Below are 26929 nucleotides of genomic sequence, written 5' to 3' on the forward strand. Positions count from 1 at the left end.
GACAAGAATTCCTTTTCACCAAGTGATACTGAGTGAGGATCCAGCTCTTAGCTGAGATTCACAGTGGGTCCAGAATGCCATGGATTTGGAGGAACCTGGGGCTCTGTCCTAATTCTGGCCCCTTGATGCCTGGCCTTAGGTGGCCACAAGAGCCCCTCTATACCTCAGGTAGGAGAAAGAAGACATTCTTGGTAGAAACAGCAATCTAAGTCTTTTTAAATTATACACATCAATTTTACAAAGACTAAGAGTGATCCTTCTTATTAAAAACTAAAGATGTTATAACGGTTAGTACTGAATGGCAGAAAAATGGGTTGGTGGTTCTCTTCTTTGTTCTTTTCTATACTTTAAAATATGGCCTCCAACACAGAGAATTCCACTATGGACTTCCAAGATTTGTCCTCTATTGCTGGTTACAAAGAACCCCATCAAGAAACTCAATTACCGTGCTTGCTTCAACAGCACATATATTAAAATTGGAATGATACAGAGAATAGCATGATCCCTGCAGAAAGATGACATACAAATTCATGAAGCAGTTTAAAAAAAAGAAAAGAAAAAAAAAGAAGCTCCACTATCCCAAGCTGCACCTGATTTTCAGCAACCATAATGAGAAGTGGAGGTCTCATGAGGTAACCAGGTCAAAAATGGGAGCTTTATCTAATGGGACACAGACTCTATCATGAAGTACACGAGAGCACGAGAGCACATTTGCTCGGATACCTTTTAAGGACAATGGGGACAGCAATAGAGGGGTTCTTCCTCAGACCATCAATGATGTCAGCTGCTTTGTCAGCATATATCCTCTGGAGTGCTTTTCTATGGATGACTTCCGATGTGCCCCCAAGGGTATTGTCCAAGCGAAATTTGGCTTGTTCCTCTGCAGAGAGGCGGGAAAGCTTCTTCTGTATTGCTTCCAGAACCCGGATTGTTGCCAGGTTGGTCTCTAAAACTACATCGAGCTAAAGAAAAAGACAAAGTGTGCTCAAGAGCCAAACCAGAATAGAATATTAGGAGTATAAGGTCCAGTCAAACTCTCTGGACTGGAATCCTGGCTCTGCCATACTAGTCGTAACAATGTTTCCTTATCAGTAAAGTAGGGGTAACAGAACCTACTCTCATAAGGTTGTTTTCTGGATGAAATGATACAATCCACAAATATCTTTACATGATGGATAAGTGGTAGTCATTACTTCTACCACCACTAGTGTCTTTGACTTAGGACTACAGACCCAGACTAGAGGGATCTAACAGGAGACAACCTTACTGACACTTTTCCCTGAATGTTCTTGAATTGCTAAGATCTGTTGCAAACAATAACAATTAAAAACAAAAAACAATCTCCCCAAAATCATTCAAGATGATAAATCAAGTCTCATGAGTAAGGTTTTTCAGAGTAACTTGCAATATTTAAATATTTAATAGCCTTGTTCCACATCCAGTCGTAATAAGAGCAGAGACTATCATTCCTTAAGGACATCAATATTTACAATGTGGAAACCCACTTAAATTCTTACTGAATTCCTGGCACTATTTTCTGGCAAGGGCCAAGCCTGACCTGGATAAAGATATGACTGGCAGCCTTTGAGTAAACTTTTTTCCTAGACTTAACACAAGATTCTCTAAACGAGAGACAGAAAATGAAATAAATGAGCAGCCTCAAGGGCCTATGAGCAAATGCCTGTAGAAGCTTCCCTAAGTTTTCTAGTCTGGGGACTTTAGAAGTCATTTTGTTATATATTTCTGCCCCCACCCATTCTCCCCAATTTTGAAGATGGATTGAACTTCCTGACTCCCTTGTGACTGGATAAGGCCATGTAACTAGTCTGGCAAATGAGTTGTAAACAAGTAAGTCAAAGTAATGTTTATTACTTCTAGGCTAGAGTATTTCTGAGCTCTTTTATCCTCCAGTGACTGGCAATGTTTAAGATGGTGGCATGCTGTTGGCCTGGGTCCCCCAAGTAATTCTGATGAGCAGAATTTTCTGCTAAGCATCAATGTACATGTAGCAAGATCAAGGAATAAATGTTTCTTCAAGCCACTGAGATTTGGGGGTTGCCTGTATTGTAGATCTCTAACCTATCCTTATGTATAAAAGAACACTCCTTCAAACTAGCCCATCCCAGCCAATCCTAAGCATATACGCACACACCACACTTTTGTCATCTTCACTCCTATAATCACAAATGGAAAATGAGGATGTTGCCTCTCGTTTCCAAGCATGCCAGCTGAGAACAGAAACATCCTCTCAAAAAAAGATGCCAATCTCTGCTAACTCATCTAACCTTACTAAACATAGGTAACAAATAAATGCTTTCTTTAGCTTGATAAAATTTTCCATGAAAGTTAACATTTGCCATGATTTAATTTTTTGCAAATGATTGAACCTCCTCATAAACTCTGTGGCAGAGATGGCCAATCACCTACCACTGGCCAAGTAACACGTGGGTCTTCATTCAAAACATGTCAGAAACAGCTGAAGCAAGTGTGAGGGGGATAACTACCAGAGAGAAAACTATCAATATGGATTAAAAACAGAGCAAGATATCACCCGACCAGAGGAATGAACAGGGCTAGTTAGTTTTATATAATATATTAAATAGAATACATGTAATTTTAACTCTTTAGATATATTTAACCCCCCTTTTTGATATCAGTAAACTAGACATACTGGAGATTCTGATCCCAATTTCAGCATTCCTACTCCAGGTATAAGGGCTCTACCAGCTCATCCCTTCCCAACTACTTTAAAGTCCCTAACTTAACTTTCTTTCAAAAAGAGCCAAATTAACATCAAAATATGAGAGAATTCCAGTTCTTATGAGAGAGCTGGTTTGCTAACTACCTAAGAATAATACACATTTTAAAATAAACATTTCAAACCGCTTCAAGGAAGCCCAGTAGGCTTTATGATAGATACTAAGTTTCTATACCATGTAAAACACAACCTTAAAAATGCTATTAAAAATTCAAAGTGTTAATAAGCCATGAATGGATGATTTCAGTTAAAAGGATTAATGTGGCCCAAGTCACATTTGCCATAGAAATAATACTAGCACATTTGACAAGCTCATAAAGCATGGAAGTACAAGCATTTACCATGAAAAAATGTAAGCCTCTGGCTTTTCCATTTTAAAAGCCAACCCTCACAGATAAGCTATCTTATCATTTATCATCTTTCATTTTCCCAAACTTCAAATGATAAAGGAGCTTGTACCTCAAAGCGTTCATCTTCACAACGATAGATATGTTCTTCATACTGAGTTTTCTTGGAACTAACAAAGGTGGAGTCCTCAGACCAAGAAGGGAAGGAAACCCAGGTATCATTTAAAACCTTTGGGTAAAAGAAGAGAAATTGAAATAAAAGTGTAACAAAGCTTTCTGAGTATTCTCAATAAAAAACAAAACTCTAGGGGAAGGAAGAAACAGTTGACATTACAAGTTCCATTTTTAGCAAGTTTACAAAAGATAAGACAGAAGGGTCTTGATTTCCTCACTCATATAACTCTCAATCCCTGGGACCACTTCCTTCTAGAGAAACCTGAGGATTTGGGATTGATCCTTTTGGGAAAGGCCTTACCTCTTTACAGAGAGGAGTCCGTCCTGTACACTTGGGCTGCTGGTAACTCTTTGGGAGGGCTCGGTAGCTGGAACCCAACCGTTTACAAGAGGCATAATCTATCTCCATGGCAATGCCCTCTGTGGCTCGTTCCTTTTGAAAGGTTTCCAGATGTACAGACTCCTTATAGCCCAGAAAGTTTTTAAACCAATTAAACAATTCAGGGAATTTCCTGAAGAATCAAACCAAAAATTGGTGAGCAATTAGAAGCATGATGCAATTATCATGATGTGTGACTGCCACTATCTGGTGTTAGGACAGAACTCTGCTATCAGGGACAATTCCAATAACAATTAGTATTTCCTGCCTCAGAAGCATTGCTTCTGAGCATTTGGCTTTTTTTTGTAAAGTGCTCAGTTAAATTGGTCTTCGAGGAGCTGCACTAAAACTAGATAATAGCCATTCTTCTAATCAAGAATATTGCTTCAGTATTCAGATAATTCTTAGGTTGTCAAATACAGTCAAGATTCTAGAACCCTGGAAGAGATTAGTCTCTATTAATATCTAACACTGGGTCAAGATATCAGGAGACCATTAGTCTTGGTTGTTGTCCTTTTTTTTTTTTTAAACTCTAGAGCTGAACCGGGAGACTTCCCAGAGAAGTCTTTTGACACACATTTTATGAATCAACTGACCCACCACAACCAAATTAATTTTGCCTAGCAAACTAAGTTTTATTTCACTTCCATATCATGCATCAAGGCTAAGCCCCTGCAACTCCACTTACCCCAGGAAAGGAGAGACTAACTGCACAAGCTCAGCCCGAGAGATCACCTCCTGGTTAAAGATAACAAGACAGCGTAGGAAATTTTCATAGGCCTCTGCACTTCGCAGAGCCTTTCGGACCTTATAGAAGCAACCAAAAGAGAAACAGTTAAGTGAGGAATCAAGAGATCCTAGGTCACTTTTAAATAATTGGGGAAATTTGAAGTTACCCGAAACTAAGGAATTAATGTTAGTTTTTCTATATGTGATAATCATTATGTTCGAAAAAAGGTATTATTTTAAAAGGAAATTTGGTAAAATAATTATGGTTGAAATAATATCTGGGATCTGTCTCCAAATAATCTGGGGTAGGTGAGAGTACATATGAAAGAAGTACACTGGCTAGCAGTTGGGAACTGCTGAAGCTGGATGGTATGTACATGAAGAGCCATTTTACTATTTAATTTCACATGTTTAAAATTTTCCGTAATAAAAATTTTCAAAATGAGATCCTGGAATAAATAAGACATTTACTTTCCCATATACATGATTTTCCAAATGAAAATCAGAGCTACCCAAGCTTTTGTTTCCTCTCTTAACAGATCCTTACATCGAGAACCTTTGTCAATACTGTTTTCAAACTGCGGTAATCTTGAATCCTAACCCTTTTCCTTCCTCCATTTATAATATTGAGCATTCTAATATCCAGAAACCTAAAAATGTTCAATGACATAAAGGAAAACTAGTCTGGTTAGATGAGCAATCTGGAGTTTCAATTTCAAAAGTAAATATCTAGCATTGTGGTCCTTCCATGGAGATTGCAGACCCTCACCAAACCAAGCGGTTTATCAACAACCCCCTCTCCAGGCTCCCATATACTTTCTGTAACTATTGATCAGTAGACACTATATGGAATATACCTTCAAAGCCAACCAAAGATGAAACAGCACTGTTTTGTACTATATACCATATTTGTTTTCCTACTGACTTTTAAGCATACAATAGAATAGTTTAATGAACTCCATGTACTCACCCAGCTTCAACGATCAATATATATAGTACATTTTGTTTCATCTATACCCATTTCCCCCACCAATGAATTTTAAAATGAATTCCAGACATGTCATCTGTACTTTAGTATGTAACTCTAAAGAAAGAAGTACTCAAAAAACAACAACAAAAACCACTTTAAAAAACGAACTTTTCCAGTACCCACCCAAAACCCTTTCCTTGTCATTTGTTGGACTTATAAATTTGTCTTAAAAGCATCAAGTGACCGGGCAGCTCTCAAAAATGATTCAAGTCAGAGTCAGGGACTCTTGACGGATTTGCAGTACAGCTCACATAAGCACAGTAGGCTAGAGAGAGATAAGGAGGCACCAATCATGAACATGCTAAATCGTTTGCCTTTTTGCAAAAATCCAGAGGTGCAAGATCAATCCAAGCTGGCTCCTGCCAGTAAGTCTGACCGTTGTCAGCTACCCTGATGAAAATAGCTTGCTAACCATCAACTTGACTCTAAGGAGGAAGTGAGACACAGGAGTCAAACACACCCCACAACACCATTTACACCAGTGATTACAACTCAGGCTGCTCATTAGAATCACCTGGGGAGCTTTGACAACAAATCAGAATCTCCAGGATCCCTATATGGAATACTGCAAATAAGTATCACAAACAATTAGAAGATTCCAAGTCATCTTAAGTCCTCAACAACTGGTGCATATACTCCCCCACTGTACAAGACATCTGCAACTGGAAGCACCAAACAACGTGAGAGTATTTAATACCATGCATTTTGTTAAAGTTGTCTTTCACCATGGAAAATGCTGTATTTTGTGGCAGACTAATTCACAAAACCAAAGCAGACAATACTACCATTTCTTCAGCTGTGCTAACAGTTCTAACAGACTGAAAGGACCTACAACTAGGAAACTATGTTAAATAGTAAAAAGTCCCAACAAGTTTGATGCCTCTAAAGCAAAATCTTCTTGGGGATGGAGTGATGTTCTTTTGGCATTAACAGCCAATATTAAATCTAATTTGTTCATTTACTCACCTTATCGAAAAATAATGATTCAGTTCCTACACCATGCTTGCTGGCATCTGCTATAGAAGAATCCTTTAGGCTGAGCAGTTTGGGTTTCTTCTGCAAAGAAGGAAAAATACAAACATGTAAGATTCGATGGGTGAATTCTTCTGAATTTTATTTTCATCTGTGTTCAATGCTTCCCTCATTAACCACTGCTAATTAATAATTTGCAACAAATGAGGGAATTCAAATTACTAACTCGCTTTACACCCTACAAAATTTCCACCCGTCTTCTGTATTTGTTTGCCTGTCAGTTTTTTCCCAGAGGTTCATAAATTATTCTATTCCCCAAATATACTCTCTACAAATGGTCACAGCATTACTGTGATATTAGAATTAATATCCTTACTTTTTCCATGGGCCAAAAGTAACTTTATTTGGAACCTAATGCCACTGCCTTGTCTTCCTAGCTGTGGAGGCAGAAGAGGCCGTTTGTAAAAAGAGCTGGAGTACACAGCCTAGAGTAGACAGAAATCAATCTTTAACCTTTAATTATAGTTCAATTTAAAAATTCATGATAAAAAGCATAGTTTTCCTAACAGGAAAAATAACTGTCTTGTCAATAATATTCACTAGACAAATTTAAGACTGCTCTTTCAAAGGGAACGAACAGGCCACAATATAACTGTCAGGCAAGAATTTACTTTTAAAAAGCCACCTCAACTATTTGGGAAGAAAAGCACGAACTTCGGTAGAAGCAGCACATTTACCTTTGCCACCCCAGAGTTCACTCGCTGAGGAGCCATAGCCATTGCTTACACTGCCTGAAGAGAAAATAGGCAGAGAATTCTAATCCCCCAATATCGTGTTTCCAGCTGTGCGTAATTAAGTGTGGGAGGAGACCAAATGATGAGCAGATCTGCTGATTTGATTGTTACTATCCATATAATACTCTTTACCGAAGTGAAGAAATAGAAACTATTACTACATTCAACTCACTTTGAAAGGAGAAACCATTACAAACACTAAAAAACAGTTCTTCCAAAATGTCAGCACCACCTAACATGTCAGTCTTTGTAGTTATTTGCTTGTTCACCGGTCACCTCATTCTATTAGAAATTCCTAAAACTAGCTTTTATTAATTTTAATTAAATTCTGCAGACACGCCTCTCTCTTCCATGTACTGCTTTAGAATTCACTAAAGCAATATTTAGTATCTACATCTAGCCCTTTCCCTAGGCCAGCTGCAGTACATTAATGAGGGAGGGAGTGGGGCTTAGCTTTCCAGAGGCAGATCAGCAGCGTTTACTATTAACAAGAAGTATCATGTGACAGACAGGTCACTAACAGGAGTTTAGGACCTCCTTCTGCTATATATAGCCCAAAGATCCTACCTTAGAGATTAAGATCTGGTAACCCATAAAAGAACTTTGGGAAGGACAGGCCTCTAGACCAAAAAAATCTCACAAAGCACATACACTTTGCTCACAGGAGGACCTCAGAGACCACTGACTTATTTCTAAAACAAATATCAAGCTTAATAACTTTCTTAGCATAAGGCAGGTTTAAGGCATCTAATCGGAAAGGAAAAATTAGTAAGGAACCCTTGGCAGAAAACAAACAAAAAAAAACATGACAGGTAATAGCAAAGCAAGAGAAAATATAGGGGTAAAAAAATATAGTGACCTGAGTAATTAGTGGTATTCTAACATTCTTCTGCAAAGCCAGATAAGGTTTGCACTGAGTTTCTGTGACATACACCAACTCACTCCAAATATTCAGGATCTGATGGTCAACAAGCTTAGGATAAGAACGCATAACCAACCCTAGAGTACCTGTCCATTAGAACTGCTCCTGAAAGTCAAAGTGAGGAGCTGCTGCTCGTTCTCACCTTCACTGGAGGAGTGGTTCCCGTTCCAGAGTGCCTACGAATCTGGCAGCCATTCTGGCTGGGCCTCTGTGGCTTGTTGTTCAACTGGGGCTTCTTCACAGTGCCTCCATGGTCATTTCTCACAGAATCAACCTTCTCAGCAGTTGTTTTGCTTAAAAGCTAATTAAGACACATGAAAGAGATTAATGCTCTCATCAAAGCAAGTATCATTTAGAAAAAGTCTTCTGATTCCAGCTTCCTAACTTATCTAAGATAATAATTCTAAATAGTATGGTTCTTCTAAATAAAACTTACCACAGAGCTGTTGGCATCTGGTAAGAACTGTCCAAACTCTGACAACAGATCTTCCTGATTTTTAAAAAGACGAGCCACCTGGGCATAAACCTCTTGCTCAGTTAATGCTGGGGTGTAGTTTCCTCCAGCTTCCTTGGCATTTCGCTGCTCTTTCTGATAAATTGCAAATGGAGAGAGATCATATTGGAGGGGCATTGTTTTGAATGACTCACTTTTGCACATTTTATGAGATGTCTGATAGGAGCTCTGCATGTTATCTACTTGGGCTGCACTTAAGAAGAAAGTCTATGTTCTTAGCAACTGTTTTGACTGCAAGTCGAAAAAAAGAGTGGAAGATGGTGGCTGACAATTCCTTTTAAAACTAGGGCAGTTACTACGTGAATGCTCAGAGGACTACAACCAACTGATTTAACAAAACAGAAATTTCCCCTTCCACTTTTCTACTGTAGATTAACTATATACTACACAAGTCATCCTCTAAACTTCCCACATAAATAAGCATTAATTTCACAGGGCAAACTTTAAAAATCCTGACTGCCCACTACAAGGCAATTAAAGCCAAGCAGTCGAATGCTTTACAAACACGTGCTACTTTCTAACTGGTTCATTTCCAGTAAGAATTAGTGGACACAGTTAATTGTTATTCAACTTCTTCTCGGACTAGATGCCTTCGGAAGGTGACCTGCTTAAGATGGGTTGAAAGGGCAATTATCTTACCTGATACGTGTGCAAAATCTCCAGAAATGCTTTGTAGATGTCTGGTTGGCCCTGGAACCTGTTCTTGATCTTATTAACATAGTTGATGGCATGATTAAACTCCACAGGCTGATTGTTCTGCAAGGATGGGGCCGTTCCCAATGAGATTGTCACTGGTGTATGTGGTTGGACAGGTGGAGAACGTGGGGATGCATATGGTGGGAGTGGGGGAGTCTGCTGACTGGCTGGAGTATGTGCTTGTAGTTGGGAAGGCTAAAAAAAAAAAAGTCTTTATTCTCCTCAGGAACACAGATGGTTTGACATAGGAAAGAAAGTTCAAACTAAAGAGAAACAAGGTATCTGATCAACTTATATACTTTATTCACTCTGGCCAGGCCATTTTAGCCCAACTCAAATCACATTGGGCAGGGGTAGGAAGTGTAGAGGGTTCACACGTTCTAATACAAATATTTTCGTCTCAATATTTCTAAATACAACCTTTAAAGTAGATACAGGGAAGAATTTTTCATATGCAATTTTAAGCTCACTAGCTCAACAGGTGATAACAGAATAGAAAAAAACCTCATTCTACACAGATCTTTATTGTCAAAAAAGACAATTTAATTATTGCAGTAACTCCATATAAAAGTCTTCTAAACCAGCTCTCCCAACAGAACTCTCTGAGATGATGGAAATGTTCTTTATTTACACAGTTCTGTATGTTACCCACTAGCCACATGAGGCTACTGAGCACGTGAAACGAAGCTAGTACAACTGAAAAACTGAATTTATTTAAGTGACTTAAATTTAAATAGTCATATGTGGCTAGTGGCTTCTGTATCAAACAGTGCAAGTTTAGACCAAGAACATCCACACTGTCATTACCATCATCAACAGCAACAGGATCTTTTGTTTAGTTTGATATGACCTAAGCTGGTAAATGGAGTAACTTTTGTAAAATGATGACCATGTAGGTAGTAGCATAATCTGATCATAAGCAGACTATTTCTGCCTTTGCTGTCAAAGTACTACTATGCAAAGCTGCCACTTGTTGTGATGCTTGTGGGTTGAATAAGCAGAAGTTGGGGGCAAGAGGTCCTTGCAGGTTGCTGATGTCTTGATTTAAATAGCTATCTAAATATGTGGAATGTAAATGTGAACTATTTTATAGGGAAGTGACTACTGCATCTTCTCTGATAAAATTACTGTAATATGTGTATCTAAGTCTTATATAAAGGAGAAATGTCAAAGAAGGGTGGGTGCTTTCTAGGGATCCATTTCATGTGATGTAAAGTTTTCCAGGTGCTCACCTTGCTGACTTTGGCAGGTGGGGGCTGAGGAGTTGGCTGGACAGGAGCTGGGGCTGACTGGGCTGAAGGCTGGGAAGGATGTTGGGATGGTGGTTGAGGCTGGGGCTGGATGCCATGGGTGGGAATCTGATGGACCTGGCCAGGAGTTGTCACGTTCACCATGTCATTGGTTTGCACCTCAATCTTGTAGCCAGGGGGCAAGAAGGTATTGAAGCCCATGATCAGGTCAGGGTGGCCTTTGAACAGCTGGGACACACGACTTATCACTCCTGGAGTGTCGATGCTGATAAAAAATGAAAATTAAAAGTGGCAATCTTGACAAACAACCTAGTAAGAAAAAAATTCACATCCCACTAGGTTCTCTAAACAGAACAGATACAAATCAACCTGTATATTACAAAAAAAAAAGAAGACACAAAGAACTCTGAAATTCCAAAGACATTTAGTTTCATATTGAAAGAGATTTGGTCACAATATTAAATAAAATATACATTCACAATAACAGTATATCAAAAACTGCAATTAGATGCAAGATACAACTTGTGATAAACCAGTATAAATCCTCATGTATCTATATTGTTCAGATGAGTTACTCTCTAGTAACAGTGAATCATGCCAGAATATCAGCATATCTTAATTCAAAGAACAAGTAACCCAATCATTACCAGTCTACTACTCTGACTGCGATAACATTCTGAGAAAAATTTTAGTTAAGAAAAATTTACCACAGGGAGAAAACAAAGATCTAGGACCTATATAATTTTCGCCAACAAAATACACAAAAGAATGACCCTGAAATTTAAACTCTCAAAAGGGCATCCTTTATCTTTCCAACATTCCAAGCACAAAGCTTGAGTACAATCACATATATCTTTTACCTCTGAGATTTAAATTCCTTCATGATGTCAAGGAAATCATTGTAGACCTGTGGTTGACTACCAAACTGCAGTTTCACCTGGTCAAGATAGGACAGTGCATCCTCCACCTGAGGCAGGTCATAAAAAGAAAATAAGCCAAGAATTATGAAAAAACAAATGATTTATGCCTAAATAAAATGAGCACAGTAAATGAAATAGAAATATATAGCAAATACACATGAAAGCATTAGAAATTAGTATGGATGCCAATAATAAAACTCAAGCTTCAAATAAAAATCAACTCAAAGTATGTAGCCTTACCTCAGATAATTTTAGAGAGAAAAAATTAGTGAAAAATAATCACATTACTATATCATTCACTTATTCATTTCACAAATATCTACGAAAGCCAAAACATGCTATACAGGCCCAACGTGAGGTACTACAGAGTCAATGACAAATAAGCTACAGTCTGTGCTCTACGGAAGTTCATTCAAATCTAGCTGGGAATCATAACACAGTGGGATAAGTGGGTAATCACTGAACACTCAGAAAACACAGGAGAAGGGCACAAAGGCTTTCCCAGGAAGTGATGTCTAAACTGAGTCCTAAGGATGTATACAAATTAGCAAAAGTGAAGATCCATGGAGAAAGTCAGAGGAAGCAGGGCAAAATCCTAGAAAGGACACCATCTGGTACACTTTAAAAACTGAAACCAATTTAGCTTGGCTGGAGGATTTGTGGTGAAGAGGAGAAATGGTGGTAGGAAGAGCAACAAGAGATGCAACAGGAGAGAAAGCAAGACCTAGATCCTGAAAGTCCTTGTAACTCTTGTTAGAAAGCAACTGAGATTTTTATCACCTGCATTTTAGTGTACTCGATTTGGCTACAGTGCTGAGAACAAATTAGTGCAAGGGCAGGATAGTTTGAAAAGGGGCAGGAACACCAGGAAGTTATGCTCTAAGGCTAACTCACATGTGAACAATAGTGGCTTGAATTATAGTTCTGACCAAAAGAACAGTAAGAACTGGATAGATTCAAAAGCTTTTTAGGAGGTGGAAGTAGTAGAGTTTGAGGACTGACTGAGTATGGGAAATAAGTGAGAAGGAGCATTCACTAAATTATAAATTACTTGGGAATTCACAAAGAGGAATAGTTTGAAGGGCTAGAAACTTATGAGTCTGATTTAGAACAACTTAATTTTTAGTTACTCAGGAGACATCCAAGGGAATTACCTACTAGGTGTATCCTATATACTCAGGGATTATTTTAAATTATACAAAATATCAAGTTCAGGGAAGTTTCAAAAATAAACATTTGATTTGATAAGCTCTACTCCTGTGATAAATATTGTGAAATTGAACATTTATGTTCAAATAAACTATTAAATGAGATTTCAAGAGTTGCCCAAATTTCCATAATGGCCATAGTTAATCAGAATATTCTGGTGTTGCTAAAGCAAAGACTGTACACTTGATCAATACCCACTCATTTGATGGTTGGTTTTTCTGTATTTTACAAATAACATGACAATTTCTGTTGAAATTCAATGAATTAATTCATGTTCAGAACTTTCTATATCAAAATGTTTCATTACAGGCAAGCTGATGGAACATAAAACTCATTAAGTTTGCAGAAGGAACAAACGCTTTGGAAGCTTTTAATAGCATTCGCAGCCACATGACTAAAGAGGTGTTATCAAAAATAAACACCAAAAACTTAAAATTAAAAAAATAAACAAGAGCACGCTATGGTATAATATAATTATTACGCAGAGAGAAAAAGTGCAAAAACCTGAAGAAAAGAATGATATGTGATGTGTGTATGTTTGGAAGAAAAGGCACAGGTCATAATAAACCGCTGTTTAAAAATGTGTCATAAAATAGCACTATGCTTTAAAAAAAAAAAAAAAAACCCAGCTTGATACCCATATTATAAATGAGATGCCTCACATGTAAAAATAGTGAGGAAATTCTCCTCACTATCTATAGTTCGAAAGCATGTATACAATTCTAGGAACCACAACTTAGAAAACCACTTGGAACTAGTCATTGAGAAGCTACACATTTAAGGAAGTACTAGGGGAGACCCTTAGTCTCTGCCTATGCATTTTCCTGGCTCACTTCAATAGGTGTTTATTTTTAAAGTCCCTAACCTCCCGAAGTTCATAAACTTGCTGGAGAGACAAAAACAACTGTAAAGAGAACATGCTAAATATGTGTCAAATATCTATGCTGCTGGCATTCAACAAATAACTAAATTACACCAAACAAGCTTCAAATTATTCAAAAAAGTATAGACAATGTTAATGCTTGATAATCAATGTGTTTTCACTGGACACTTCCTTATTATAGGATATAAATGGTTTATGGAAGTTGATTCGAATGCTTACAGAGCATTTTAAGACTGATCCAAAAATGGCAGGCAATGTGGGAATACTGAATGAAATTACATGGAGACACAAGGAAGCATTTTACCTCTCCTCATTAGAAAGGAAATGGAACAGATTATTGTGTTCAGGAATCATTTTCAAGAGCTTATAACTAAAACAACAGAACAAGAAATGGTAACTCTACCCATGTCTCACTCACTCTATAACCCCAACTCCAAAGCCCTTTCTGGCTTCCTTGACAATTTCTGTAAAACAGACAAAACATAATCTTATATCCAAGTGAGGAAGGTGAGTAAAATAGGTCCGTGCTTTAATAGAGCTGGCTGACAAAAGCTATAGAAATCAATATATTGTTAGTTTAACAGCAAGTTTATAAGCTCTTTTGCAACACTAAGGTATTAACTGCTGAATACAGTATTAATATGGAATTAAATAACATCAAACCAACTCTAAAAAATATTTTCAGGGCTTGGTGAAGTGCTAAGTTATAGCAATAATACATTTTGGTACAAAGATGTCACTCCACAAGCAGAGAGTAAAAACGTTGTAAGGAAAACATCAATATAGCTTATATCATTTTCCCGAAGACAGAGCCCAGAGTGAAGTTTCAGGTCCAAATAATTTGTACCCTTAAAAGACTATGCTTAAATATAGTCAACTCTTAATTACTTAAGCTAACATAGACCAAAGTAAATTTTACAAACTCCCTCTACATAGCTTAGCTTTTAGTATGTTTTATATTTATGTATCATTTACTTTCCTTAGGCCAATGTTAAACAAGTTCCTAAGAACCCAAACCAAGAAGGACAGGGTCAGAGAGAACTAGACTAAGTAACAAGGAAAACAGAAGACCAAGGTATTTGTTCATTCCTACCTGCAAACTACTTGATACAATTAAGCTGACAGGACCAAATAAAGATCCAACATCTTATCTCTCTATAGTTCTTTAATTTTATATTTTCTGCACTTGAGTTTAAATTTTATGTAAATTAAAATTAGAAAAACTGAAATCTGGAACACTTGCCACAACAATCACATATTCTAAAAAATAACACTCAAGTAAGCAGAGAAAAAAGGTTAGATGAGAACACAAGCTTCACTTCTCTACAGAAGCCTCATGAATTTCAAAGCACTGAAAACCAATGGCATATATTCAGTAGAACAGATGAAAACACTAACACTTCATTCACAATTATAGTCTTCCCTAAACTTTATAAAGGTTCCCCAAAAAGGAGCATGTGTTTCACTAAGGATGGACTTGAAGATGCCAGCCAATTCAGCTATTCATAAACAGGACTAAAAAGATTAAACCATAAGATAATACTGGGCCCACTTACTATACAGGACTGTAGCCAACCATGTGTATGCTCAATAAAACCTATACCAAGCTAAGAATTAAGAACTAAGAGTTCAAAAGGAGGCATCCAAAAAATAGACTTTGTTGATTTCATGTGAAAATAGCCCCTCGATCCTGATACATTTGAGTGCCATGCATTCATACATTCCAAAAACGTTTCTTGAATATATTTTCTAGATCAGGCTCAGATGGCAAATCTTAAAAACAAAAAAAAAGTAAAACTTCTTGTGATTCAACCCCTAGTCTAGTATGTTAAAAGTTGTACCACCACCACTAAGAGACAAGCCAAGCCAATGCTGCCTGCTATGAGACAAACTTTTTGATGGAAGAAAAGGAGCTGAATACTATACCTTGAGCCTCTGAAATTGCTGCTGTCCCTGCACTGGTGCAACTGGTGGGGCTGGATGAGCATGACTTTGGACCACCTGGCCTCCATGGGGCTGTACAGCTGTTGCATGATGATGGCTGCTATGAACTGCTGCTATGGTGGGCCCATGACCGCCACCAGAGCCCTGTGGCACAGCAGAAACCTGGAGGGGACAAAACATATACAAGAAAGTTCAAGGCTTGTGCATTCTTCCCCAAATGTGTGTAAAGAACATGCATGCATATCCTTGCATACACAAAGATATTAATTAGAAACCCAAATTTCCCACAAGATGGGATTGGTGAAATAAATTATAGTCCGCCCATATTATAACGGAATTCTCTGCATTCTGTTATATATTATATAGCTCAGTACTTCTCAAATTATCTGTGGTTAAGCATCAGTTTTATTTTTCTTAAATTCCAATCCATCATTGCCACTACCTTTGTAAATGCAATAAAAATGAATTACTAGGAAAATGAAATAAAAAATACAAAAGCTCCCAATTTCCATTATTGTATTTTACAGATATAAAATTACAATGTCCAGTCACTATAAAGTTTCTAAACACTCAATTTCTATACTCACTTTATTACAGGTTAGTAAGAAACTATACACATCAGCTCTCTGTGAACCACATTTTGAAAAGCACTGATAGAGATGCATGTATTTTAACATTAAAAAATGTTCACAATCCATAAGTTGAATGCATAAGTATGACATATGAATTTAAACTTTTAAATAATTTTTAAAAGCACATTATAAAAACAGTACATATAATACAATAAAAAGATTTTAAATACCAGACAACAAACATACAATATATCAAAATGTTAGCATTTTCTCTTGTGGAGGTGGGGCTGGAAAAGAGTTTTACTTTTTGTTTATTTTGTTTATCCTCATTTGCCACTTCTAAAGTAAAACAAAAATTTCTTCCAAATTGTTGGTGGTTTGACCTCAAACATATCTTTTCTGTTCTTTCATTCATATTCTCTCTCTCTCTCTCTCATCTTCTTATAAGTTTAAGGGTGACATAAAAGTACAAGCCCCTTTCCTCCATTTGTATTGTAAGAAATGTTATATAAAATTTTCCTATTTCAGAACTGTTAACCACTACAGAAGACAACTAAGGACATATATACCTGATATGCCACACCTCCAAAATAGGGAGAGTAAATAATTTACATTTTCTCTAAACAATGTAAGTTGTGTACTACAACTTGAGAGAATACTTTTTCAAGTTCTCACAAATTTATAAAGATCACCCTGGGCAGAGGGGAGGGTGGGAAATAGAGCAACTACTTACAAATCCACAGAAATAATACAGTACACATTAAGAGTAAAAAGAAACTAGACAATTCTAAAAGCTCTGATATATGTCTCATAAGAAGGGTTATTATTCTGAGCTTCTAATTCCAACACGCCTATGTTAGACAGGTTTTTACAAGACTTAACTAGAGTTTATAATTATTTGAGATGGTTGGTTTTGTATGGACACATTATAGTTTCCAGTATATGAAAAGATGTAACTTATCCCAAATATAGGAAACAATCACGAACCTGTTCACATAAAAGTAATCACCCAAGGAAAACAAACAACCTTTCTTTCTTCTAAGTCCTAACTTAAAGATTTCATCTGTAGCAGTCCTCTGACTGCTGCACCAAATGCCACATGAAGGCCCACTATACTGCCTTCAAGGGGGACTCCTGAGGAAGACATCTAAGGAATCACCATATCCTACTTTACCTGGTTTGCTTCTTGATTGTTTTCTTATAACTAAATAATTTTACACAAACTATAAAATTGCTCTCAAGAAAAATTATACCAATTTATATTCCCAGTAACAGTCATATATTAAAAGTCACTAAGAAGTTAGGTTGAAGAAGACCTCTGCAAACCATTTAAATAAATTATTGTTCAGAATGACCTGGACTGGAATATTATAAATGCAGTGATTTTTAAAAAGTATTTGGATCTATACATATATATTCAAGTGGAAAGCTGTCTACTATATGTTAGATAAAAAGAGCAAATAGCAGAATAGTATATACTGTATGATCCAAACTGTGTAAAAAGAGAAGTGTATCTAGGTAGCTAGGCAGGTAAACATACATGTGCTTGTATATACATTAAAATTTTAGATTTCCAAGAAATGTACCAGTGGGATAAGGTCTAGCTAGGGGTTCAGAGGAAAAAGTAATCTTCTATCATTTTTTTAAAATGGTGATATTTACTTTCATAATTAAAAAGGGCAAAAAAATTTAAATTTCTTCCATTTTTACAAAATAGAGTGAACAGACAAGAAATGAATAATCAGTGTGGAACGATAGGAATATCTGCTGGTGGAAATATAAATTGATACAACTTTCAAAAACAATTTGACATCAGCTGCTAAGGTGAAGATGTGCACACCCTGTGACCGAGCAATTCCCAGATACTGGAGTAACTCTTCTTTTTATGCACTTAAACCTGCTGAGTGGTCTGCAAGAAGAAAAGGAGTATGCACCAGAATGTAAACCAACTACTTCACTAATAACCATCCCGTTTACTTCAGCTGCCTTTTTCCCACCATAGCAAGACTCTTGATAAAAGCAGTGCATTCATTTAAATTCTGGTGAATTTTATTTTGTCATGGATTGCCACTGTGAGTACCGCTATGCTGAGAACCACCTACGAATGTTCACAGTAGCATTTTTATAATAGCATAGGTCTGGAAACAGATTGTCCATCGACAGAAGAATAAATAAATCGGATATAATCATATAATTCATAATAGTAAAAATGACTCAGTTACACACAAAAACATGGCTAAGTTTTAGGAACTACACTGAGTAAAAAAAGTGAGTTAAAGAAGAAACTATATTTTCATTTATATAAAAGTTCAAAAATACCCAAACTAAACAATTTTACTGTCTAGAAGTATAAACAAAATGACTTTAAAAAATAAAAAAGTCAAGGAAATGATAAACACAAAGTTCTAATTAGTGGCTACCTCTGAAGGGAGGGGGGAAAGTTCAAGGGATGAGGGAGGAATGCACAGTGAATGTCAAAAGTCATGACATTCTTTTTTTAAAAACTTATGTGGTAAGTACACAAGTGTAGATTGTTTTCATTATTTTGTATACCTTACATATATCCCATAAACATTTCTTATATCTAACTGAGTGCTTAATAAAAATCTTTTAAATGGATGAAACCACCAATGCTCGCTCTTCATGCCTAGTCCTTTGGTTAGCCCTAGCTTACCTGATAGCTGGGTGTGACAGAGTACTGAATTCCCGTGGCTGACTGCATTGTCTCGGACACGGCTTCATACACGGGAGGGGCAGGGGCAAGAACCCGGTGCTGGTGAGGAAAAGCCTCTGTGCTACCAGGGATCCGACGCTGCTGGGCCGCATACACCGGTGACTCCTGGTCATCCAAACGTCGCTTCATTCTGCGCTCATGCTCAGGGATGCACTACAAAACCTGCAGAAACCACGAGCAACAATATGCAAACCAATTCGTGCTCCGGTAAGATGTGCACAACTTAGGATCAGTTGCCCAAATTTAGTACAAACTCAACTCCCAGAACTGATTATCTACTTCATCCTAGAGATGACCACTGGGTAATGTAAAATGCATTCTTGTGCACACACACCCCACAGTGGACAGGCTATCATACCTGAAAGGCAAAATTTAAATAATAACAGTTTAATCTGGCACTGCAAAGTTGAAAAATAACTTCCAATTTAAAAAACACACAAATACACCTTTCTTTATTCTCCAGTTTTCTCTCAAATGCCATCATTCCTAAATATTAATTATATATTCACATGCTACTCAAGTGCTTCTTCCTAATTCCTCTCAAAACCTAGAACTATAATCGTCTAATTTTTAAAATATCAACTGCTTCAACAATTAAACAGTATCATGGAAAGAGCAATGGGTGAGGAGTAAGAGGACAATGGTTCTACACTTGCCCATTTAAGAAGCTGTGTACATTTCAACAAGTTCCTCAAACCATGTGAGTTTATTTCTCCAACTATAAAATAAGAAAGTTGGAACAGATAATTTCTAAGGCTTCTTCTGACTCTAACATTTTTGAGCACTAAGGAAATTCCAGAATCCTTTAGGTCAATAATTCCTCTGTGGGGGTCACTTTGTTTCCTGCAAGACACGAAAAGTCTAGTACTACTGGCTAAGAATCCAGTTGAGTCTTTTCAGAGGTATTCCAACACCAATAGTAACACAAGCATATCAATAAGAATGTTCCAGCCATCTGAAGACAAAACGGGGCCAAGTCTTACCACCTTTTCAGTCACAAAAAAAAATCTTTAAAAAGATACCACTCCTGTGGTAAGAAGATAAAAAATACAGTAATATGAGATCTCACAAGCCATTTCCCCTCCATGTGCAGCAAAGCTTTTTGTAAACGGAAAGAAAAAAAAAAAAGGCTTTACCTAATTTCTAAGTCACCCATCCCTCTTCTCCTCATTCCCTGGGAGCATGCAAGCCCTGAAGGTGAAGCTGTCCTCACAAGGATTCCCCAAGGCCTCTTCACCTCTTCTCTGTCCTCATCATCAAGCTCACCCTGCCTTGCTCTAATCCTCCGTCTTGAAATAGTGTCTCGGTTTTTTCTCATACCTCACAAACCTAAGTGAACCCTGACACAGCAGCGCAACTGTTTTCTTTTGCAAGCCGTCCACTTTTAATACTTTTTGTAAATCTCAAACTACAGATAACCTCTTTCTGTTGTCCCTAACTTTAGATCAAAGGATTAAGTCTCCTAAATTCATGCGTGACAATTTGTTGAACTCAGTTAACTAAAATTGAAATAGTGCTGACAGCTGCTGAGGGGAAATAATTTCAATGTCTTCAATGGTTGTTTTCTTAAGCTTTTGTAATAAGCAGTATGTTTAGCTAAATATTTCAAAACTTTTCAGACATAGTAAGATGTTGGAAATATAGATTTACCCATGCTATTAGTACTTAAGGGCCACCAGTCAATTGACTATGAACATGCAACCTCAACCTATTATTTTGGGATGAGGAAATAGGTCTAATAAATGGACAGGGTAAAAAGTCTTAAAGACGTTTCCACTGCCACTTCTATGTACACCAATGATCTAGACCATTGTTTGGTCTTGGGTTCTGCTGGTTTGAAACCCAGATGCTTCAACTCTACCTGAGATTAATCTCTGTAACCAAAAGTCAATACTTCATAAATGGAAAACCAAATTTCGATCAGAAGAGCACAGCATAGGACTATGAAAAGATTAAAGTACCTGTTAAGATCTGGATTCTAGTTCAAACTGACAGGAAGCCATACAACTTTGGTCCTGTTTCCTGATCTGTTAAAAGGATCACTGCTATCAGTTGATATGCTCCTCACGACAATCCTGTCAGATGGGAAACTGATACTCAAATTAAGTAACTTGAAGGTCACATAGCTGGCTGAAGGAACACAAGGCTAAACTTTCTCATTGGCATACATGGCCAATCTGGAGTAGAATAATGGACAAACTATAGAATCCTGCTTGCAGAAAGGCACAACGTTAACTCCAGACTATAAAGTATTCAAATACCAAATGATGGAGCCACAGGTCAGACACAAAGCTACTTTCCAGCCCTGCTTCAGCTGACATGATTTTTACGTGCCACTATGGTCTCCAACTGTTTTCAGATTTGGAGCTTACACTGTTAACAGAACTCCTGTCTATGAAGAGAATTTTTTTTTTTTTTTAAAAGCACTTAGAAAGATTTTGAGGGATGATGACTAGTGAAAAGGACTAATGTGAACAATGTCAGCAGAACACAAAAAAGTCACCTGGCCTTGTGTGATAATAAAAAATGGGAACAGCTCCAAATCATCATGGAAAGGAATCATAATGCCCAAATAAAGCGAGCAGAGCAGAGAAATTCTGATAATGCAGGGGAGTCTTTTGGAATGGGGTAGAACTGGGGAACAAATGTGACAGACTTCAGACAAAAGTTAGAAGGTAAAAGCTAACCATGCCAGAGTAAGAAAAATAAAAACCAATTTTCTAATTCTACAATCTAAAATGTCTTTAATAAAGAGTTTGCCTCCTAAAAATCAAAACATTTCTCCATGATTAAAATCCAAACAGAAACTCCAACTTTAAAGAATCTTATGTTTTCATTTAGATTAAATTTCACAAATTGGTTTAAATGGAGACAACAGAATTATTCCTATCAAGATAAACTCAGAGAAATAAGTGTACAAAACAAACTATCCGAGCATCCACGCTTTTAGGTATACAATACTGTACTTTCTTTTTGAAATAATTTAATTTATGGTTGACCCTTTTGTGCCTCTTGATTCCGTATTGAAATCATCTTGAACTAGACATTTTAAAGTTCTTTTATTTATATAATAAAAAAATTCTCTGAAATTATTCTTTTATTGATGGTCAGCATCATATAAAATCACATAAAATGTGTCCTAGTCAGTTTACTTAAATGAATACTATTGAAAAAATGGAAAGTTTCTCTTTAAAAGCTAAATTTTCTTTTTTTAATCAAAGTATTAAGTGAATGTAATTACTTCAACCCACTGCAAGTGCCCGTCATAGTCTTCTTCAAAACCTGTCCAAAACTCCACTCTGGATCTAACTCTGCTAGGAAATGAAAAGTATTCCAGAGTAAGTTAAAAAGGCAATCTATTTACATTTCCCATATTACATAGAATAACAGTTCAATAAAATTGTCTTCTCAAAACAGCACAAGATCTAAAACCCAAGCCTCCCCTAAAATCATTTTTATATCCTTCTAATGAGGTGGTCCTCACCCACGGAAGATCTTGTGTGCCCCCCACCCCCGCCCAACCCCGAGGCACATTTGGCAATGTCAGAAGACATTTTTGTCATAATTAGGGGAAGAGGGACGCTACTGGCATTTCATGAATAGAGATCAGGGATGTTGCCAAACATCCTACAGTGCACAGAACAGTCCCCTACAACAAAGAACTATTCAGCCCAAAATATTAATAGTGCCAAGGCTGAGAAACCCTGATCTAATATAATGGTAACTCCATTTGGTATATACCTTTTGTGAGCTTTGGTGAAATTATGTGATACTGTAGTGTGACAATTTTTACCAAGGTAGCTTAGAACAATCATCTTGGTTATACAAAAGATATCACTGATTTCTTTATGACATGTGATTCACCTTTTACCTTCAGTATGCCAAATAAACATCATTATCACTTACCATTTGGGTGAAAAAACTATTAAAAATTTTAGTAAAAATTTAAACAAATCCAAATTTTATTATTTCATGTTTTCCTGATTTTGAAGCTATAAATACCTTAAATAGGCAATAACCATTAAAATGCAACCGACTGGTCATTAACTGGGATGCATGAACTTGGAACATAGTGATTTTGTAAATTTTGATTCCAGATTTCAGGTACATCTCTATTAAAGTTCTATCTTATCGTTTTTGGGTTTCCTTCCTTCTTTCCTTCCTTTCTTTTTTGCCCTTATATCATCAAGCACAATGGTTTGAAAACTCAGTTCTTAATTTGGTAAAAAAGAGGACAGCCATCTTCTTTGCTCCATAACTGCAAATATTCTCAGTTTTAGACTAATACCAATTGAAACAATCCAATAATTTTATTTCTACATTATATTTCCTTCCAAGTGCCTCTGTACACACACCTGTGTACACTTAAAACCATACCAATTAAGTTGTGCTACACAAATATCTTAAAAGATGAAAGAATACTATTGTATATCCTTTCAGCAAACTGGAATGATTTTGATTCTTGTTGAAAATATTGCATTCTAAAGTCCTCATTGAATGATTACCTGGATGAGTCATTCATGAGGAAATACGAGGACATCATTCCTTATTTTTTCCCTCAAATATATTGTGCATTCATAAATTCTTCAGTTTGAGAAAATTCATCTAGGCTATTGTCATCTGAAGACTCAAAGCCTGTAACTTGGCTTACACAATCACTTTTACCAACATCATTAGTCTAGAGTGCTGCTATCTACTGCACTACATTCATCTACTAGTTCCTCTAATAATTGTGAAATGTCTTCCTCTCTTAGTTTTCTTCTCTTTGCTATTATAGGAAAATGAAAAATTATGAATTATCAAATATGTTCAATGAAAGCTCTAAAAAGTTATGACAGTATGAAAAACTGTAATATAATCTTTATCCAGATTTCCCAAATGTTAACATCTTACATAATGTTTAAGATGGTATCTCCCAACTTCTTTTATACTTTCTTGAAAGATGCTGTAATGCTTTGGGCAAGGCAGTAAGAAAACTGAACTGTAATAGTGATGATTTATTTTACTACTGCATCATCCTTCTAGGCAATTCCATCATCCTTCCATTTTCTTATTATTTTAGTCTTTTTTGGCATACTTGGGAATAACTAATGAGTAATGATGAAATAATGCCCAGGAAAATGAAATACCAAAATGTTTCAAGATATAGGAAAACTAAGATCATTAAGATTCCATAATTTAGCTCAGATGTACAAATAACTAAAATGAGTTTATTCCATTAAAAAGAATTTTCTCCGTTCTTTCGAAGACCTCCAATAAAGAAAAAATGTCATGAAATATGAATCTTTACAAGTAGTACTGCTCAAAAAAGAAACTCAAAAACTAAAATTGGATCAAATTGATAAAGATGTTATAGATAGAAAATGAAGAGGAAGCTAGTTCGACTTAAAAGGTATTGTACAAATATTAACTATGACTTAGATCACTGTACTATGCTAAGATGCATTTGGGTGAAGGTTATAAGGCAATTCTTTGGATTATTTTTGCAACTTTTTTGAAGTTTGAAGTTATTTCGAAATGAAAAGTTAAAAAATATTTAAGTAATATAAAAGAAGGAAATAATTGTGTATTCCTATTCTCAAGGACATTTAACATTTCGTTTGTGCGACAAGATTTCTATAAATTAACTGAGAATGGGAGAACATAACAGACTAAGTATAATAGAAGATATGCTAACTAAAGGTACAAAGAAAGCATTATAAAGAACAGGACTCGAGAAGGTTCTGAAGAGGATAGGTAGATGTGTCGCTCACCTTATACTGACTTTATCCTATTAGCCATATTTCTGACGTTACAGACATGAGCACACATGCCTTTAATGATCTTTGTATCCTCCACTGTGCTTAGCATACTGCCTTGTCTGTGGTGGAAACTAAATCATTCATTCATGTATACATGTATGCAAGCACCCTCTAATATTTATTGAGCACATATTATATGCTGGGCATTGTTCTGGGAGCTGGGGCTAGTAAACAAAACAAACTCTCTCTCTCATTAAGTTTACATTTTAGTGGGAGAAACAGACAATAAGACGCTAAACAAAGCATTCAGATTATTAGATAGTGACAAGTATTAAAAAGAAAAAAAGAGGTTTTTGAAATTTTAGATAAGAGTGACCAAAGAACACCTCGTTGATAAGGTAACTTTTGAGTAAAGGAAGTAAGGAGTTAGCCATGTGGAAACCAGTAGGGGAAGCCTTACAGGCAGAAGGGACAGCAAATGCAATGACCCTGAGGTACACATTGTGCTTGATATTTTCCAAGAACAAAAAGGTTGGATAACTGCACCAGAATGGAGGAAAGACAGACTAGTATTTGTTCTCATAAGTCATAAGGACCCTGACTTAATAACTCAGACTGAAATGGGAAGTCATTGACAAAGCAGAGAAGTGACACGATCTGACTTAGGTTTTGTAAGAGTCACTTACATTGCTGCATTAAGAAGAGACTGAAGAGGAGCAGAAACAAAGCAGAGAGAACAGTTAAAGTGCTACTGAAATGAGTTAGAGATATTAGTGGCACTTGCTGCTGTAGCTAGGGATTGAGAGAATTAAGTGGTCAAATTCTGGATAGTATTTTGAATACAAAACAAATAGGATTTTCCAATAAACCATATATGAAAAAGACAAAGACGCCTAGTAGATATCCAACAGGAAATATAGAGTGGGCCACTGGATATGTTAGTCTATAGTGCAAGGGAGAGGTCCTCAGTTAGAGATAGAAATTTGAGAGCATTATTTGGATTTTAGAAAGGTAATATAGTGCCTATGGTAGCTCTCCAAAATCAAGCATGTTTCTGCACCAAGTTGGACAGCCAAGATCAAGTTGTGCCCCTAAATTAGCTGTGAAACCAAACTTACCAACCAACCAATAAACTAAACTTTTTGCATTTCAGAGTTGCAGATAAGGGACTGTGGATGTGTATATGTATACTTCAACAGCCTGCAAGTCAGCAAGCCTAGCCCTGGAGGCTACCAGCAGGACTAAGGAAATGTTCACTGCCAAGACGCTGGTAAATACAAATGACATGCTGGCATACAAGCCAGAAGTGGGGTGGGGAGTACAAAAGCAAAAAAACGGAGGGGCAAAAAAAAAAAAGAGATTATCAGTTAGAAATTGCTACCAATTACTAACTAGATAACCTCTAGTTAGCAAACTTTAAAATACCATTAGATTTCAATTTGTAAACTATTTATCACCTACTGTGTCCAGCACTGTCCTAAGCACTGAGGCTATCAAGAAAGTTAAGTCCCAATCTAAACGGACTGTGCACCACTAGGTGCAGTGCTCCTTGAGAAAAAACAACAAGAAGTTGCCCTGATGTGTGAGGACAAAATCCTCTATGCATTTGGCTATAACTGATAACAAATCCCACTGGGCACATCTTTTGAAGAGACCCCAAAAGAAAATTACATAATTAAATAAAGGCAAAGTTTTGGTTTTTTAATGTGTTGTTAAAAGACCATTAGGTAATTGTCTAAAGACAATTAGAATTCATGCTTTTTAAAAAAGTGTCAGGAAAACAAAATTCCTTGAAATATTTGGAATGAATATTATTTAATAATGGCAGAACCCTGTTTCACAGACTATCCAAGTATGCTGCTGAATGGGTTTCATGATTTGACCTTAACCTCAACAAAAACATAAATATCCAGAATTATTTACTTAAATTGTAACAAGGAAAAACATAAAAATCATAAGATATCACTTCTACTACACACATTAAAGAAGCAGAAACATGAACCCATGTTGTAGAAAGTATTAAGACACAATAGTTGATCATATTAATAATACATCTTGAGCTTGACAGGGTAACAGTAACATATATGCCAACTTCGTAATTTCTTTACTGTGATTTCTTAACTTCCAAAGCAGTAGAAGCAATCAAATCTGCAAACTGAAAAGAACAGGATTCACAAACTGAAAAACAGACTATAATCCACTTGGCAATTTCAACATGATGCCATCCCTTCTAACATTTCAAAGCACTCTCTGGGGATACTTTGAGTGAGATTTCTAAAAGTCATTTAAAACTTGCCTAAACTGGATCTATGGTTTCAGACTTCACTTTTCCTGTTTCTCATTCCATGTCCCCTGTTCTTC

The 26929-nt window shown here is 36.5% G+C and overlaps 1 protein-coding gene and 1 non-coding gene across 4 annotated transcripts in view; one reads left to right on the top strand and one right to left on the bottom strand.

Annotated features, from left to right (window-relative positions):
• The window catches only part of SIN3A (SIN3 transcription regulator family member A), a 56332-nt gene that overhangs the window by 21633 nt on the left and 7770 nt on the right, over positions 1-26929 (bottom strand). For all 3 annotated transcript variants that reach the window (XM_011382116.2, XM_011382115.2, XM_023524402.1), the window contains exons 2-13: positions 18768-18989; positions 15504-15683; positions 11426-11532; positions 10548-10830; positions 9259-9510; positions 8542-8694; positions 8248-8406; positions 6384-6473; positions 4347-4465; positions 3581-3791; positions 3218-3334; positions 724-962 (exon numbers count right to left, since the gene is read on the bottom strand). In XM_011382116.2, coding sequence (XP_011380418.1) covers positions 724-962; positions 3218-3334; positions 3581-3791; positions 4347-4465; positions 6384-6473; positions 8248-8406; positions 8542-8694; positions 9259-9510; positions 10548-10830; positions 11426-11532; positions 15504-15683; positions 18768-18956 — 2099 coding nt within the window. In that variant the 5' untranslated portion in view covers positions 18957-18989. The remainder of the gene's footprint in view (positions 1-723; positions 963-3217; positions 3335-3580; positions 3792-4346; positions 4466-6383; positions 6474-8247; positions 8407-8541; positions 8695-9258; positions 9511-10547; positions 10831-11425; positions 11533-15503; positions 15684-18767; positions 18990-26929) is intronic.
• Positions 447-550, top strand: LOC111732486. Its single transcript, XR_002777573.1, has one exon. It is a non-coding gene; the product is annotated as a U6 spliceosomal RNA (small nuclear RNA).

This window comes from Pteropus vampyrus, unplaced genomic scaffold (genome assembly GCF_000151845.1).
Source record: "Pteropus vampyrus isolate Shadow unplaced genomic scaffold, Pvam_2.0 Scaffold462, whole genome shotgun sequence".
Classification (NCBI taxonomy): Eukaryota; Metazoa; Chordata; class Mammalia; order Chiroptera; family Pteropodidae; genus Pteropus; species Pteropus vampyrus.